Raw genomic sequence first — 18,938 nt, 5'->3', positions numbered from 1 at the left:
TAACCACTCATTGTAATTGTAATATTAGGAAGATTAAACAGTAAGTCAGAAAAGTTACTGATGTTTCTACCACCACCCACACTATGCCAAGTGTCATGTTTCCAGAACTACCTCATAGCATCTGGTCAACATTAATCTAAAACCAGAAGTGTTGGTTCCTCAGTACAGAGCCTAGCCTGCAGATTAAGTTCATGTTTTCAGACATCAGTGTAACAAGGAGTAAGTTAAAAAAACAAATAACATGGGGAGGCTATTTAAAAAAAAAAAAAAAAAAAAGGCGTTCTGCATAGCTTTAGGACTGACTGCTAACATCTACAGAGCTCTACTGCCAAGCCTCAGGACATAAGCTAGATTTAAGACGTTTCATTTCACTTCACAACTGAACTTTCAGTGTGTGACCCTTCCAGTCAATTGTTGCTCAGCAGACACACTTGGCACAAAATCTACGCCAAGCAAACCAACACGACAGCCCTTCAGTACATACAAGACAAAGTTACCAATCACATCAGCCACTGGGAGATAGATGCTGTGTTCCCAATCACCGCCACGGTTCCTTTCCTGTACACACATCAGGACCTGGGCATTCAATCCCAAGTCTAGGTACTGAACATCTGCACAGGCATTCACTGTACAGGCAAGTCTCAGCTGCTAAAGAAAGGGAACAGCATTCCCTTATATACAGTAGTATCAGGAAAAATCGACAGTATGTTCAAATTGGTATAGTAATGACAGCAGAGTACAAGCAGTAAATCTTTAACATCAGCAGATAACTGATGTTAAAATAAACTGACACTTTAAAATAGGGTATTAAAGTATGCAGCTGAGCAGCCTGGCAGACTTCTGTTTAGTAGCATTTAATATTTTGGTGCCACTAAGGATATGAAAAAGACCCCAAAAACCTACATTTGCTCTACACTGAAAAAGCATTCCTTGGAAACCAGAATGCCTACAAGAATTAGACACAAACAAGAGAGCTGTTACATGAAGGCAAAGTCAAAGCTTTAAAAAATGCATGCACTTTACCAGACAAAGGAGTGAGATATAAAAGAATAAATAAAAATCCTCTGACCAATAGCTCCTTGTCAGTACTCTATTGTCATAACAATAGACAGGGAAACTACTGCATGAAGAAAACCAAGGAGGGGGTGAATACTCCTACTATCCTTCCCATCTGTAATTTTAAACACAGAAGTCAAGAGTAAACCAATACTTTCGTTGGTCCTCACCAGGATGATGAAAACAAGATTGGGTGGAGTGGGAGAACACCATCCCTCCAAGACTACAGGACTTTGTTTCAAACAGAGTCTGATGCCTGGGTTTTCTTGTATTATTGATTTGCAACACGAATTTATTTCTGTCACAGGTTTGCAGCTTATCAGTAAACTGAAACTGACTGTATTCAGGGACAGCCCCATAAGTGATGTCAGCAGGAATCACACACAAGCTAACTATAGAGTCTATCCCACAACCAAGGCAGAAATAAAGTACACAAGTCATGTCCAACAAACTTTGAGTTTATTTACCAGTTAGAGCTGCCTGCACAGGAATGTGAATGGAAGTAAAACCAATCTGATTTGTATTGGTTTAATTGCCTCTTAAGTCTAAGGAACCATAAAGACATGCTTTAGTTTGTCTTGCAGTAACTGTTCATACACCTGCAGCTCCACTAAAAAGCACGTGGTTAAGGCACCAGGAAAAACAGGTATCTAAATTTTGCTGCTATTCTAATAAATTAAGAGTTCAACAAATCCCTAACTCCTGCAACTCACTCTTATCTCAAGAGTAAAAATATTCCTTTACCCAAATAAAAATCCTTGTATTTCACTGCATATAAAACTGAGACCCAGATATGAAAACACACACTTAAGTTTTGTGTCAGTGATCTTCAGCATTACTTCAAATACAGAAGTAAAAGACTATGCTGATCAATGCAGAAGTCATTTTCAGAAGAACACAGTGCTGAATACTTCTAACACAAAAGTGTCAGAAGCCAAGCATCTTTTTCCAGACTAACGACACATTGAACATGTTTTTCAGAGTAAGTATCAAATACCAGGCATATTTTCCATGCAGAAAGATAATACTTACCTGGCCTGCTTTACTAAACCTATGGCCAGCCAATATCATATGAAATGCAAACTTTCTAACCATGGGACTTTTCATGTTTATAAAGCAATGGGCTGCCTGCTCCAACAGAAGTGCACTGCGAAGATCTGAATCCTATTTAAAAGTAAAAAAGAGAATTAGCCTCCAAGTTGACTACAAACATAAAGATAACAGTGGCCTTGTTTTAATGCTAACAGGGACAGTAAGCTGTAACAGTGCTGTGAAGTTGAAGATTCTTTTATATACAAACATTATATGTATGTGTGCACATATAAAAGAAAATAAGACAAAGTGTTTTTCACTTTGTTGTATGTACAGTGTTCAATATCAAACACACTGGTATTTTTTCCAGTGGAGAGATTTATGTATCAACCTGTTTCAGTATGAGTGACAAAAGAAATATTTCCTGCTTTCTCAGTTACTCAAGCTACAGTTTCTAACACTTAACATTACCTCTGAAACACTCTGCTACCTTTTCCCCTCCCTCCCTCTTCAGATATTAAGGCTAGAAATAACAAAATAAGAGCATTAACAGGATAGAAGAAAAATAGAGGGAGAAGTAGAACTTCGTGAATTTATATCACAAGAATCAGGATGATTTTGTAATAATGTATAGTTTCTTATTATTACCCCCTTCTCTTCCCATGTCAAGACACAGCTCTATTACTTTAACCAATCAGAACAGAATCTACTTGACTTCATCACAATTGAACTCCATGCTATCAGCGATGTCTAAGTATGCATCTGGACTACAAATACACTCCAAGACACCTATATAGTATCCTATGAAGATTTTTCCTTGTAACTGCCAAATCATACCACAAGCATACTACCTACACATTTAAGTCGTAAAATGATTGTGCAGAGCCAATAGTATTTAAATTCCTTGCTTAAGTAACTTATACTGCTCACATAAATTTTGGTAGTAAGCTTAAGGTGAAAGGGCAAGAATGTAGCTACAAAGACACTTGAGAGAGCAGCTTATAGAACTAGGCAAATTTATTCCACACTTAATCTGTCCCAGAAATTCTCAGAAGTGTCACATTTGGTGCAGTTGGCCACAAAGCCAGAACTAACTGCTGGTTAGACTTTCCTCCAAGCTACATAGAAGATGCTATACAATTACTGGTATTACATTTGTTTCATTCCTTTCACGACCAACATTTTCTGGGCTATTAAAAGCTAATTCCATGCTTAATTTCCACCACTTAATATTACAGAAGTGTTCACACTAGCTTTCACTTAAACAGTAAGATTCTAATGAGCTACAGTAATGCCTTAGTTACTTAAACTATACAGAACTTAAATTTGTAAGTTTTAAATTCTTCTTATACGTGGGATAGTATCCATTATGGGTCTGGCAAGCCACATTAATACTTTTAACCCATGAGTTTTAAACTGAAAGTATGTCATACAAGAGCTAAGCAGATGTCAAAGGAAATTAGTTATAAAGCCAAATATGATAAATGCACATTTAGCACATTTAAAGAAGTCAAGCAAGGCACTTGACAGAAAAAGAATAACAGTACTAATTTCTTCACTTGCAGTGTAAACAGTTTTCTTCACCTGATGCTCTGTACAGGCTCATTTGCTACCTTTGCCTTGCAAATATCATAGGACAAGAATTAGAATGTAACCTAGAAGTGCTTGGGTAAGTAAACAAAAGGAGTGAGGGCAAGAGTGGAAAAAGGCTACTAAATTTTTTACCTCACTGGTTAAACGAATCAGAAGAGCAGCCGCCTCTGAATACTTGCTTTGACTCTTTAAGATTTCAGCGCTAAGCAGCACACAGCGTTCAGCCAGAACCATGTTCCTAAAGCAAAAAAAAATATTTATAAAAATACACCATGGAAAACTTTTCACCCCAAATCTGACAAATTTTCTCCACATCACAGACTGATGTTTTGTTGTTTATCCTTCTTAAAAGTAAAATATATGAAAGTTCATCCCCTGCAAAACAACCACATACAGATTGACACATTAAGTGTCTTATCCTACTATAACACCAGCTTTTGAAGAGTCAAAGCTAGAGAGGATTTTTGAGGACAGTATTGTATTTATAAAAATACCAACTAAAATGATCCAACCAACTAAATGATCTGATAAACAAGAAGTCCCACAGTCAGAAACAAGTTGTGCTGGGTTGCCCTTGGTGAGTACCAGGTGCCCACCAAGCTGCTCTATCACACACCCCCTCAGCAAGACGAGGAGAAAACTGGGTTAAAAAGCTCATGTGCTGAGACAGGGACAGGGAAATCACTCACCAGTTACAGTCATGGGCAAAACAGACTTGGTTTGGGGAAGATTAATTTATTGCCAATTAATAACGGAATAGGACAGTGATAAATAAAAACAAAACCAAAACACCTTCCCCCAACTCCTCCTCCTTCCTCAGGCTCAAATTCACTCCCAATTCTTTTATCTCCTCCTCCCCACAAGCAGGACAGGGGGACAGGGAAAGAGCTGCAGTCCGTTGATAATATTTCATCTCTGCCACTCCTTCCTCCTCACACTCTTCCCCTGCTCCAGTGTGGGGGCCCTCCCACAGATACAGTTCTTCACAAACTGCTCCTTTCCATGGGGAACAGTCCTTCAGGAACAGACTGTTCCAGTGTGGGTTCCCCACAGCTCCTGCCAGGACCCTACTCTGGTGTAAGCTCTCTACAGGCTGCAGCTTCCTTCAGGACACATTCATCTGCTCTGGCCTTGGGTCCTCCATGGGCTGCTGTGTGGATCCCTGCTCCACTGTGGTCCTCCCAAGGGCCACAAGGGGACAACCTGCTTCACCATGGTCTTCTCCACGGGCTGCAGGGAAGCACCTCCTCCACCTCCTTCCTCACTGACTTTGGTGTCTGCCAAGTTATTTCATTTTCTCACTCCTCTTTAAGTATGTTATCACAGAGGCACCACCATCATTGCTGACGGGCTCAGCTTTGGGCAGCAGCAGGTCCATTTTGGAGCTGGGTGAAAACAGGCTCTGTTCCAAGTGGGGGCAGCTCCTGCTGTCTTCTCACAGAAGCCATTCCTGCGGCCACCCCACTACCAAAATCTTACCAGGTAAATCCAATACACAAGTTTAATAAGTGCTCTGTTAAGAATGGCATAGATCCCCTTCCATGTTATCCTAAATAAACTAACATATCTTACTCTTTAAAAAGTTACCATCATTCTGTGATCTTTTAGTCATCTGGTACTAACACTGTGCAGGGGAAGAAAGCTAAGCTACCAAGTCTTTCAGCTTTCATTGGATCAGTACGAAAGTAAACATACTTGCAGATATCTCGATAGGTCTGAATTGCTGTTTCCATATAATGAGCAGGATACGGTCTAGGAGCTCCAGGCTGAAGAAAAGCTGATACTGCTGCCATTTCCTATAAGAGAAATTCAGTACTGTCACTGTAGGGTTTTTTTTCAACAAGCTATAAACCTCAAAATGCTGATGAACGCATTTTAACAGCTGCTAGTTCAAGATCTCTTCATCTAATCAGCACACAAAAGTGTACCCAACACACTGTAACTGAGAAGAGAATACTATAGCCTATTTATGGCTCTGCTTGTAATTAACCAGGCAGCAGCAAGAGAGTTATACACACTCACAGAAGCGTTTTCAGTTGACGGTACCCCCAACACCATCCAGAAGCATTGATTCAGTACTGCTTTACAAGTCCACGAGATAAGTTTCCTATTGCAGGAACAATCTTTCTGATAAAGTAGCACTACCATCTGTTTTAAGATGAAGACTATTTTCTGAGTTTTGCTTAAATGAAGTTACATTCTCAGCTTCCAAGGAAACTCTACTAAACATGCACTCCAAAGTTTTACTTCTTTCCTTATGGGGTGAAGATAGAATAGCAAAATTTTTCTGCAGTAAGTAAAGATTAAGACTCATACATGGCAAAGATTCATACTTAAGATCTCTACAAGCTGTTCATTAAGAAATTAAGATAGCTTTTCAGATTATCCAAATGCAGAACAACTGTCTGTGCTGCAAAAATACACATTTATGTAAAGGTTTTACATCAAAATGGGACAGTGTACAAGAATGCTTCCATAGCTCTACGAAGTAAAATTTCAAATTTGATTAACCAAACTTAAGTCTATAAAACACAGCTCATTTCTCCCCAGTGTTTCCATTTACATTATTGGAAAATCATTTCAGTCACATATATCTTCATTCTCAAGAGAAATTAATAATGAGTATGTGTTTACAGTGAAGTTCAACAGTGAAATACTCAAACTATATCCCTCAAAAGTCTTTAAAAAAATGGTACAATACCATATTCATAGTGACACAGTCTTGCCTTCCTGGCAAGTAAGTATTTTGCCAAAGTCTAAAAGACATACTATAAAATTATTTCACATCTGTGAGTTGTCAGACTACAAGTTTAAAGACCCGTTTTGCTAGAGGTTGCACTCTAGGTATTCCCCTTTCCATATTTCACACTTTAAGAATTAACTCTATTTTTATTCATGCCTTATTCCCTTCATAAAATAGCAGCCAATAGATCTGAGAACATTTTAGGATTTGCTAAAGATATGCAGCAAATTTGGCAAGACCCTTATAAATTTGGAGGTGGAGGGAAGAGATTGCATTTTGTTACTTTCAGACAAGTATTAGAGATTATTAGGAAAAGTTCACAGAATGTTTATGTTATATGAAGTACCAACCAGTGCTCCAGCTGCATAAAGCATTGCCTGATCATTTAAGAAGTCTTTCTTTGCTGTATGGTAACAGCTATATGCAAGTTCATAGTGTTGCACCAAAAAGCACAAGTCTGCCATTTTCCGGATTTGAAGCTCTGGTGCTTCTGGTGGATACCTATAAATACAAATATTTAAATTCAAAGTCATAATTTTAATAAATAGAGCAAGACATGCTCTATAAAGTCTTCCCCTCTCATCTTAATTTCTATTCACAAAGTAGGAACAAAAACTGCACTGCTTCAGCCTTACCCAAAAAACAGCTAGGAAAAGTGAAGCTGCTTCCTTTCTGCCACAGGTAACTTGGTTTCACACCCTACTTTCTGATTAATAAGATTCACTGTTCCACTAACTAAGATACAAAGCAAGCATTCCTCTTAGCTAAAAAATACTGAAAAAAGTACACAGCTATCACTGAAACTGCTCAGTACGATTAACTGTCAGAGCTAAACAGAGCTGTATGAAAAGAAAAAAATAAGACGTGGACCGTTTTCCCTAGCTGTAGTTATTTCTCCACATTTCTCTTGAAAGAAAAAAATCCACCAAAAACCTATGCCTTATGCCAAAATACTGGGCAAGTTCCTGTCCCCTGCAAGCATCAGTCTAACTTTTAATTAGTCAAATATATATGAATCACTTCACTAAAGATGAAATACATTCCACAGACACTTTTAGTCAAATTCTGCAGGAAGCAAATCATACTTTCGAGTTCAACACAGAAAACTGACATTGTATTCATAATCAAAATGTTGTTAAAGACACAACATACAAATTTAAAGCTGTATGTAAGTGTCAGGGAGATTAACTTTGGCTAGGTAATGTCCAAGAACTATTTAGATTTCTGTGGTTAAGATAAGACAGTTGAAGAGAGTGCTTTTCATGATTATATATCTTCATTCATAGAGGGGAAATTACAAAGCATACAGAATGAATATTCTGGTAAAATTCAAATCCCAGGTTTAGTGTAAAATACAAGGGAATTTCATAGTTTTTGCACCTTGCACTAATTAAAAAAAAATTTAAATAATCCCTTGCAGCAGACCATAGCTTTTTTTTTTTTTAATTACTACTCCTCTTAAAAATGTACATTCTTTGTAACTTAGAAAGCTTCACTGTAAATAAAGCAGGAAGATAGCTCTGTAAACAGTTTATCCCCTTTTTCTAAGTTCTGCTACTCCTTTATTGTACACATTTAGGCACAGTACTTCTCATGATTTATCCAATTAAAGTATTTTACCATATTGCTGATCTAGTTCATTTTGCAGAACACCATCAAATAAACACAGGCTTTCCCTCCCCACCTCCCAAACAAACAAAAAAGGGGGGGTACATTTTCAGTTTAGTTTTAAAGGTAAGGACTGAAATAACTTACAGCAAACCAGAAGTATTCTTCAGTTCATTTATACTTTTCTCTGGAACCTTGCTGCCACTAAACCACTTTTTAGTAGCGGAAAACAGTGATCGACTCAAGCCTTTCCTGGATATTAACTGAAAAAAGACACTGAATTAGAGCACTGCATTGCAAAAGATATATTAAACTAATATAAAAATCCAAGCTTCATTAAGGCTTCCTAAATTCTTTTTTACTATAAAACCAGAATAAAAACAATAAAATAACCAAAAGCATACTCCTTTAGAAGGAGTCACTGACACTGAGATAGAAGTTGCAATTCATATATTTATTCTACTTCAGACAGCTGAGGTTCACTATTGTTGCTGTAGGCTACGGACATCTCAATCCTAAGAACTGAAACATTTGATGTATCTGTTTGAAATCTAACAGAATATCGAATTTCTGGTATTAGTCCAACCTAAAATCTAGATTAAGTACATACTTCAAGAGAGAATACTCTCTCCATCACCACCAACATAAAGCATCACCACACGGCAAATATCAATTTCGATTTCAAGGATATAGTCATACCTGCAAGCAAGGTTACACAACTTTATTCTTTTAGATAACTTCCGCTAATGAGGAAACTTCCACAGGGAATTACAATTCCCAAGATTTAAGACAAATTACATCCCTAAATATCATTTTTAAACCATATCATCATGCTTTTCTTACCACTACTAGGAATGTCTTACTACATTCTGAATGGTAAAGCTATTTGCTACACTTTATGTATGCACACACTTTTTTTTATGTTTCTTCATAAAACTTTCCAAATATAAACATGGTCAGCATATACAAACTCCCAAAAGTCAATTCAGGGAGAGAGCGTTCCTTACAGCATACCATACTTAGTATCACAGCCCCTCCTACTTAAAACTATAACCTGAATGGACAATTCAATCAAAATTCAGAGATCAGATTACAGACCGATATTTGGGTCCAAGTCTATTGCTAAATACAGTAATTTGATTGTACTAGAGTCCATCCATCTCTTCAGCTGTTTAAGACCATATAAAAGTGAAACAAAGAAAGGACCTTACTGTGATGGAAATAAGTTAAGAACATACATTAAAGTTAACATGGGCATCATATAAACTATCACACTTCCAAAAAATCCTAGTTTGAGAGACAAATACTTAGTTGCAAAAACTGCTGAGATCAAAACAGCATGATTTAGGGTGTCCATGTCTCCCCCCTGCCAAGAGGTAGCAATTGAAGTATACAGCTCTTTTGCAGACAATTACTGATGAAAATACGTTTAACTTTACTTGTGCATTCCAATGTTGAAACACAAAAAGTACATTTTGTTCCCCATGCCAGAATTGTCCAAAAGCATAGAATATTAAGACTGTAGGAGCAAGGACAGATATCCCTGATAACAGTTCAGACAGGCTTTCACCAAGAAGCCACCTTGCACTGAAGCTCTGGGGGTTTTTTGTTTAAGAGACAAATTGAGCAAAAACTATAACTGCAGCTATTTCTCTTAATTTACTTACAGTTTTCAATAAGATCACTGAATCATTAGATGCAAAAGGAAGGAATAATTTCAAAATAGATTTCTGGATAACTGGATTTATACCCCACTGTTTTTTCCTATTACAACACAAAGTGTGTTTAAAAAGTAAACTGACCTGATCATTAAGCTGCCGAATCGTCTTCTCTATATGTGGCAAAAGTCCCCTAAATGTGAATTCCTGTATGAACTGTCTAATTCGATCATGATCTGTGAGCGTTAAACAAGCACCATGAGGTGTTCCAGAATTTGATTTCTTCGAGTCTTGCAATGATGCAGTAGCCTTTATGTAATCAGTGCTATCCAAACTGCCACTGGGATGATCCAGCTGAAGGGGGTGAGTCTTAAAGTTATTTGACAGGCCATCTATTGAAAGATTAGAACAAAAACCCCAGTAAGTTATTTAAACATGTTGGGTTTTAAATGTCATGTTTATAAAAACTTCATAAAGTTTTCCTTACTCAGAACTCATGAGCAAAGCTATTCACCAACTATTCTGCACTACAGAACTATTCTGACAGCAGCAGAGCGCCACCTGAGTATTCTATCATTCCTGAAAGTCTTCAAAAAGCTCAGGAAATCTCAGGAACATGGCTAAGTATGTACAGTTTTGGTTCTCAACTACAGTGCAAGGAACCCCCAAGTAAGCTGACTAGTATCAACAACATTGAAGGAAAAACTATGAAAACATTAAAGTCAAAGTCAAATACTCATGAAAAGTTGGAAACACAGCAATTACTCCAATGGCTCCATTGGATCCATTCACCCTTTTCTGTTTTAAGGTTAAAAAAAGAGACAACCTCATTTTCCATGCGCTTTGGAGCAATCTTAAAACAACATCCTCTTAGTTCAGTGAGAAGGGCTGCTAAGCACTACTGCATCTACCTATCCAAACTAGACCAAGACACCATTTCACTCTAAGATTTAAATACTTCTCTTATTTATTATTTTCCTTCTCTATAAGAAAATCAGCTTGCTTTATGTGCTACAGCACTGAACAAAGCTGAGCTGTAGAAGCAAATCCTTAATGGATCTTACTTGTGAAACGTAAAGCTGCGTATGTAAAATTCAAACAGTAACTTGCAGACTACATGCAGGCTGCAAGGCCCTAGAAAGCCACTTTTTTCACACAACTGTAGGCTCTCCTACGTACATTAGGTCTTCCCGTGGCTTTCAAGTCAGGTATGAAGGATCTGGATTGAGTCACTACCTGTCATTTCCAGATTTAAAACCAAGAAGAAGGACAAAAGAAAAAAACAACCTCAGCTTCCAAGCTACATCAGAGCACACTAACCAGAACTTTCATTATGATGAAAATTAACCATTTAATCTTATGTAAAATCAATCCAATGTATAAATCAATAATCGTATCATTAAAGATCCATCAACCAATTACCACCAATCCAGTATTCAGCACCAGGTTACATTATCTTTGAGCATTTAGAAAATTATTACATTGAATTCCCTAACAAATTACTCAAATGATTACTGTCCAAGACATGAGACAGCTGTATAAGTGTTATCACATTAATGTTGTAATGGAAGTTATAAAAATACCTTTAATTTCACTGTCTAAGCCATCTGATATCAAGTGATCAGTATTCTTGTTTGAAATGACAGCATAAGGACCATCTTCATAGCAATCCTGCCAGAATTAAAAAAACAAGAAGTAACAATTTTAACAACACTAGAGCACACACACACACAAGTCAACAGTCGTTGTTAACTTTAGTAAGTTAACTGAATTATTAAGAAAGCATGCTTGTTTGTATATATTCATTTCTTAAGTAGTTTGTGAGGCTTTCAGAACCTGTCCTATTGTAAAGATGAAAGTAATATTCACCAAATGAAACAAGTGTCTTCTGGCTTGCTCAAATAGCTTCACTGTCAACTAAAGCAAGCAACTCCAACCTCTTAAACAGCAATGCCTACAGCAGTGAAAATATGCTCCCTAAAGCAATTCCTGAACAAGCTCATACAAAAAAAAAATTACGTTGTACAGTTGACATGGGACAGAAAAAAAGAAAAAGATTTAACTAGTTTATGGTGGAATATTACTTACTGGTCCTCTTAGCTTACAGAGTATGAGATGTTTTGACTTCCCAGTGCCAGTTAGATTTGGTAAAGAACAAACAAACCTTTTAATCAGGTGCAGTTAAAGCTGCCAGTCAGTCAAAAGCAAACTCAAGGAGGAGTATTTTTGGTCCTGAAGCCAAAAATACAGACATTTATGGCAAACTGAAGTCAAGAGCCTGAGCTAAAACACACTATCATTTGCCATCCTAGCATATGACAAACCAGACTGGACTGCAGAAAAACCACACGTACCCCCGCAAAACACTCCCACACTGGTAGTGAAGTACATAAGACCTGGACAACCCTCAAATTTTAACAGCAAAGAAAATTAACCAAAATGAAAGTAGAAAGTTACTATAAATAGGACACTTCTGAGGTTACTTGCTCTTGTCAGCGCATAAAGCACAAGTCTATCATTTCAGTGCTCCTGTCTGTCTATTTCAGCCAGTCTAGTATTTCAGTGCTCCTTACTGTCAATTTAAGTAGCACAGAGGACATTCTTAGAGAGGACTCATCTTATGCCCTCACAAAAAGTCATAGCTATAATACTAAGGCAAAATTTAACACAACTAAAGTGGTCTTTCACATGTACCTTATAAAATGCTTTTTGTATACTACAATACCTGGTTCTGGATAGTGTTTTTCTGAAGGTACTGACTCCAAGGATCTGGTATCTGTTCATCAGTTCCTCTATTAGACACTCGAGAATTTATTTTCAGCAAATAGCAACCCTGAGTTCCATACCTCTGCTTCATCTCTTCATAAATGGAGTCAGCTCTGAAAAAATAAAACAATATTTACCCTGTCTTGATATCAAACCAATTCTATTCTCAGTGTGTACTGCAACAAGCTATTTTAGACTATTATCCATAGGGATTAAAAGGAAAATTATCCTATTTTTAAAGCAGTCCTTTATGCAAGAGTGAAACTGAGAATCTTTGAGAATTAGTTCAGCAAGCTAGCAAAGAAAGTATTTACTTCAAGAAGCTAGGACTGATTCTTTTCATTTTGTATGAACACAAGAAGTAGATCTAAAAATAATACTTAAGGAAATCTGCATTGGTAAGTCAGCATAATTAATGGATCCTGTGGTATGTCTCGTCTCAACAGAATCTATAAATGCAAAGATTTCAGTCAAAGAGTTCATCTTTAAGCTCACTGAAGGCAGAAGACCCACCTTTGTTCTTCTCCTGTGCTTACATCATGCAGTAACACATAGTATTTGAGCGTATTTGGTATAAACCACTTGGGATATGAGTATTCACTACTATGCTGAATTCGATGTTGTTCTTGAGACAGCTTCAGAAATTGCTCCACAGGCTCTGGTTCACTAGAAGAAACTACAAGCATACCTAAATTCATGTTAAGGACATTTACCAGAAGAACCTGGGAACAACCACTGATCGTATAACAAAACAGAAAGCGTATAAAACAAGAGACAAGTACAATGTTTAAGCCTGTAAAACACTCTACTACAAAAGAGGGTGTAATTAGAATTTGGCCTTAATCTCGATAAAAACACTACTAACAGTTAACTAACATCTGTAACATGAGATGAAACGGGAGTTTGCTCCAGTTCTGACACTGAATACGAGTTTAAGACAACACGTAATAGCTAATAGTTCATTTAAGATTTTTAGATACAGTCCAAGTGTTCACATATGAAACTTCAGTACACCGGGGGTGAATTTCAGTTAAGGTTTCAAGACTTGGGACTTTAAGGTATCACCTGAGCAACAATAAACAGCCAGTATTCATAAACACAGTAACATCTTCCAAGTAAAAAGCAGAAGTGTTGAGATTTTTACCTCAATCCAACTACACAATCATTAACAAGGAACATCCTGCTCAGCTACGTCTATTCACCAAAGACATTAATTCAGAGAAGCCAGGAAGCAAGTTGCACTTTAAATCTTACTAAAATTCAGAAGTCAAAGGCAAAAGTCAATATTTTGCCAAGTTAATTCTGCACAAATGGTTCTCTCTAATGGTGACTAACATACCTGTTCCACCACGCTGAAATGATAAAGTACAGTAAAGAGTTAGGAACAGCAAAGGTGTTATGAAACCTGCACCATTATAACCATTGTAAAGCTAAACACCAGCTACATCATGAAACAGTGCATATTTTTATTTTCCCTGTAGACAAACAAATTAGGCCTAAGTTTTGGTAAAAAAAAGTGAAAGCATTTAGGCATCTTTCCAGACTTCTTTTTGTCCAAAATAACTCAGAGTTCAGCAATTTTCCAAAACACCCTCCCTAACCTCCCCCCTCCATCTGCTAGAAAAAGCTATAAAGAGTAGCAGGTGCATGCTGAACACACAAGCCTCTGTTGTACATAAGGGACAGTCAACAGATACCTAATGAGCTACAGCAGAAAGCATTTTAGGATGAGGAAGTTTAGTTTACAGGTATTAGCTTAGAGTTCAGTCTGACACAAAAAAGTGTGGTTTAAAAAAAAAAAACCCAAACCACTAACCACAAAGAAAACCCTGACCCTCTTATGAAATTAGTCTGTATAGTTAGATATATTGAAAAAAGATATTGCAAAATTTCAAAAAAGTCTCCTACATTACATTTCTGCAGCCAGCTGTAACAGGCTTCACTGGAGAGGTCTGTAACACTCAAAGGATACATGCAACATAGTGGTTTAAGAATTCATGATCTGATGCAGGCATAGACTGAAGAAAGCACTCTCTGTAAGACTCAAACCAAGGAGTAGTAGCTGGAATACACAACAAAAAAGGATAAATTAGAATATTCAGCAAAGTTTCTGTTTACTTATTTATGAAAAGGAAATATGAAAGACTACACCTAGAAGTGAAGCTTGTAAACTCTGACAAGGTTTGCATGGCAGGGGAAAGAAGGAGGAACAGTTAAGGAGAAAGCATCTAAAATACACACAAGTGGGAGAGACAGTAACACTTTGAATCAAATCCTGTGAAAATAAATAGTATCTTAAGCATCAACTTCCTCAATACTGTAGGCTCACACGTATTCAGTCCTTGTTAGAGTTACCAACTACTCCTTACCACCCCTTTGTAAAACACATGCATATACTTGGGGGGAAAAAAAAATTCTTCTAACAGTCATTGAATTCGCCTCGGCTAGGGATGTCAGAATTGACTGAGAAGTAAAGTTATTTTTTGAGTATGTAGAGGAACTAAGGATTACCAAAACCCTACCCTGCCAGTTTGTCTAAAGCTTTTTGCAAGTGTTGTGACTTGGCTTGACAGTAGTCCCCCTCCTCTGCCCTGCTAAAATAAACAGTTCAGCTGGCAGCTGGCAAAGCAGAGATCCTGAAAGCTCAGATCTGAGTTGTGCCATTAATGCCTTATAATGTTAGCCTGCCATGTTCAAATGCCCTTTTACAATAGGGATTTCATTTTTCTGAAAACAAATCAAGAGAAACCAAATACATCTGGGAGATCTAAAGAACACGTGAACTTAAAAATCTTGTTTCTTTCCACGCCAACTATCAGTCAAGCAATGAAGTATTATTTCTTCTTCTAAGCCTGTTTTATGCCTTCTCAATTCTGGAACTCCTTCCCTTGAGTAGAAAAAAAGACTCCAGAGCAAAATCAGTCCACTTCCAATAACCTGATTTCACACTGAAGTTAGCTGGAATCCAGTGTAAACTCACCTGCAAACTAGAAAACAATAACTAGTACAGAAAAAATGCATTAATAGCAAAGGTATTAGTAAGAAAACACATTCCTTGATTTAACTCACACAAGAGTTTCTAATGCTTTGTAAAACTCCCCCGCCCAAAAAAAACCCCCACCACCTTGATTTCTTAGCTGACTTTAGGAAATTTAGTTTCATTTTAATGTTGGAATTATCTTCTAGTGCATTAAATTAATGCATTTTGTTTAACGCTACATTGTCAGGCCACCTTACATCAGCTTCATCCACACAGAAGTCAGATATAGTCACACTTTTTAACTGAACTCAGTCTAGCAGTCAGCACATACCACAAAAAAAAAAAAATCAACAGGAGGCAAACTTCTAGCTTTTGATTATAGCCTTTCTAGCAACTGCTCTCTGAGCACTCATTTAGGGGATAAAAAGCTGTTGGCTTTACAAAGTACTACATGTAAATATGCCAACTATTTAAATCAAGGAAAACACAATTTGTTATTAAAAACAAACCATGAGAAAGTGACTCATGAATATTTTTCACAAGCATAACAAAGCCTTGTAGCAACTCAGGCTCAAACCAAACAATGCTGAACTACTTAAGGCAGAAATTTCAACCGCATTTTAGTTTCAATATCTGTTTTCAGTTTTCCATTGCTATTTTACAGCTGAACCATGGCAAAGAAAGTTTTTTAAAGTCCAACACAGCTACAGACAGGGAAATACTACTTTGTTTTGTGGTGTTTTTCTCCCCCCCCCCTTTTCATTCAACCCTATTAAGAACCTTGGAAGTGGCTACAAAGGCAACTGGATTCCCTCTACACAGCTACAACATACATTAACAGTATTCACTCAAGAGCACTTACAGGGCTCTAATCATTTATAGCAGATATTTAAAATAATAAACATGCACCACATTTGAAACAAAAACAATATTTGAAAAAGTTTCACAGATGTAACATTTCATAAAAAGTTATAGCAGTGCATAGCAACACTGTCATTTAGGTACACAGGCCTATATGTTTTGCATTTTTCCAGTAACATGTGTCCAGTATACTAAATAAGCAGAATTGAAGTTTAGACAAACTTGTTCATGTGTTCAGAAATTGTTAAGAAAATAAACTGGTAAGTAATATCTGTACATAACAGCTTAAGGAACAGAAGTCTACTTCACGAAGTTTTGTACTTTTTAGCTACCTGACTTACCAAGATGAATTTCACAGATACAGGTACTCTAGCACATTCAGAAATTAAGGCATTCAGCAGCATCTGAACAGACACTATTGAAAGGATAGCTATTACTAACCAAAGACATAAACTTTGTTAATATCTAAAACTGAAAAAACATCAAAATCTGGGTCTTACAGAGCTTCACTGTAAGTTGAGAGGCCAACAACCAATGTGTTTTGGTAGCAGTAACCCTTATAAACTAGGTGAAAATGTATTAGAAAGTTTTTTGGTTTTTTTTTTTTAAGAGAGTCGCAGATGCATATGTGCTCTAAGTACAGGCAGCACTTCAGATCCAATTTGAAAAGCGCTACTATCCCCTGAGAAGGAAGTTCTATAGAGAAGCAGAAAGTATTTACATTTGAAATGCAGAACAGTGACAGTATACAGTTCCATAGGATCAAACAAGACAGTGCTTTTACAGCATCAGGTCATTTCCCACCACCACTCTGCACTTATTGACTATATGTAAAGACCAAATGATTTAGGTTAACAGGAGTAGAAATGTAACTAAAAGAAAAATTAAACAACCATCACCAGCAATTTTTCATTTAGGAGGGGAAAAAAATGGAGGAACACACATCTACGCCAAGAAAGGTGCTAACAGTTGTAGCAGATGGTAAGGAAAGGTGGATGGGGCACATGGAAAAGAAATAAAGGGCAATTTGGCAAATTGGCACCAACCACAAAAAAATACCTGAATAAAACGTGGATGTGTTCAGTTCCATCAGTGTCTCTTTCCAATTACTGTACCAAGGAACACTAGCTTTAACTGAGCGATCTGATAGAAAAAACATGATATTGTTATACTAAAAAGGGTCAGGTGCAAACACACTATTGGCTTTTACGCTCTGGTAGCATGAAGCAGAAAGTCTATAGCATGCAGGCCCATCAGGGACTGAAGACATTTGATTCCAGCTAACCTTAATCATGAACACTCCAGGCTCCTCAACATCTGACAGTGTACTTTATTAGAATTCAATCCTAATTTCTGGTTCAGCCCAAATTCTGGGCTTGAGTAAAAAAGAAAATCTATAAAGTAGTAAAGAATTAAGTTTGTTTATTTAGATGCTATTTCTATTTTTCTAGTTAGAAGATACTATAAGACACTGATTTCTGAGATTTCTCAGCCTGTAGTACTACAATTAAAGTAACTGAAGATGTTAGCTGCTGAAAGGGAGAATGTTGGGGCAACCATGTATCTCCATCATATTTCTGCATTGGTGCATGCCAGCATTAGCATCATGCAGCCCTGAACAAACGTAGCCAGGGAAGTGATCCAGCGGAAAACTTCTCTGAGAGAAGAAAAAGAATTTAAGTATTTAGTAGGATCACTTTTCCTCACTCTCCACGTGCACCAGTACATTGGAGAAGGAGGCATGGCTGAACATAAGCACCCTTTCAGCAATCAACCAGGTCTCTCAGTACAAGATTACAGAACTGTAAGACTATTAAACAACAAGTGTAACAAAGAAGGATTACAAACAATTAAACAAATTCACCACAGCAGTTCTAAAACTTTTCTAAAAAAAAAAAAAAAAAAAAGAGCACAATCATGATCCCAGTGGCAGAAACACCCATGCATGAGCTTCTTAAACAGTGTTTGTGTCTTCCTTCTAAACAGGATGTACTTGACCATCATTAAAGATTAACTTAATATGTTTTAATATTGCTATCCTAGAAAACTAATTCACCAAAAAAGAGCAAATTAAAGAACAGATTTGAGTATTTCACATTTCCATGCCAAAAGATTATGTTTTGTTGCCAGGAATGAATGCTTCCATTGGTTTTCAATAAAATGCTCTAATAAAGTTGGGGAAAAAGGTTTCTTGGAAAACTATGAGTATTTACTAAGTAGAAAAGGAACTCTGACAAGCTAGGGACTTCCTCATGTCCTCCTACAATGTAATGGAATCCAAGTTTAATCAAGAACACTGTGTCAGTGTTTTGTGCTAAAACAGGGTACCACAAAACTACAAAGTTGCTACATGATTTTGTCCTTCTGTATGATCTTACATAGCTTATACATCTCTCCTTCTGTCAAACAAGCATGTAGCCAATCTGAATGGAAATAAGAATCTGATCACTGAGAGACAGAAGATAGTCAAGTAATTTGTGTATCTGAGGCTCCAGCAGCAAATAAGGGAAAAAAAAAAGTTAGATGCTTCTACAACTACAAGGTATGGCTTGATATAGCCACTATTTTTCTTCCCTCCTTCCAACATCTTGCTTCTACATTAAGATCATTAGAAATGTTATGGGAGTCTCTTCACTGAAAC

At 37.0% G+C, this 18,938-nt stretch overlaps 1 protein-coding gene across 4 annotated transcripts in view; it reads right to left on the bottom strand.

Moving 5' to 3' along the window:
• The window catches only part of TRAPPC8 (trafficking protein particle complex subunit 8), a 54,783-nt gene that overhangs the window by 27,464 nt on the left and 8,381 nt on the right, over positions 1-18,938 (bottom strand). For 2 of the 4 annotated variants that reach the window (XM_075744181.1, XM_075744178.1), the window contains exons 3-13: positions 17,357-17,440; positions 14,429-14,518; positions 12,970-13,144; positions 12,416-12,569; positions 11,274-11,361; positions 9,835-10,082; positions 8,180-8,295; positions 6,775-6,925; positions 5,377-5,477; positions 3,814-3,919; positions 2,089-2,220 (exon numbers count right to left, since the gene is read on the bottom strand). In XM_075744181.1, coding sequence (XP_075600296.1) covers positions 2,089-2,220; positions 3,814-3,919; positions 5,377-5,477; positions 6,775-6,925; positions 8,180-8,295; positions 9,835-10,082; positions 11,274-11,361; positions 12,416-12,569; positions 12,970-13,144; positions 14,429-14,518; positions 17,357-17,440 — 1,445 coding nt within the window. The remainder of the gene's footprint in view (positions 1-2,088; positions 2,221-3,813; positions 3,920-5,376; positions 5,478-6,774; positions 6,926-8,179; positions 8,296-9,834; positions 10,083-11,273; positions 11,362-12,415; positions 12,570-12,969; positions 13,145-14,428; positions 14,519-17,356; positions 17,441-18,938) is intronic. The other 2 variants (XM_075744180.1, XM_075744179.1) reach the window with 1 other exon arrangement.

Source organism: Balearica regulorum, chromosome 2, assembly GCF_011004875.1.
Source record: "Balearica regulorum gibbericeps isolate bBalReg1 chromosome 2, bBalReg1.pri, whole genome shotgun sequence".
NCBI classification, from domain to species: Eukaryota; Metazoa; Chordata; class Aves; order Gruiformes; family Gruidae; genus Balearica; species Balearica regulorum.
The sequence above is the reverse complement of the archived record's forward strand: the minus strand, read 5'-3'. Positions and strand labels throughout refer to the sequence as shown.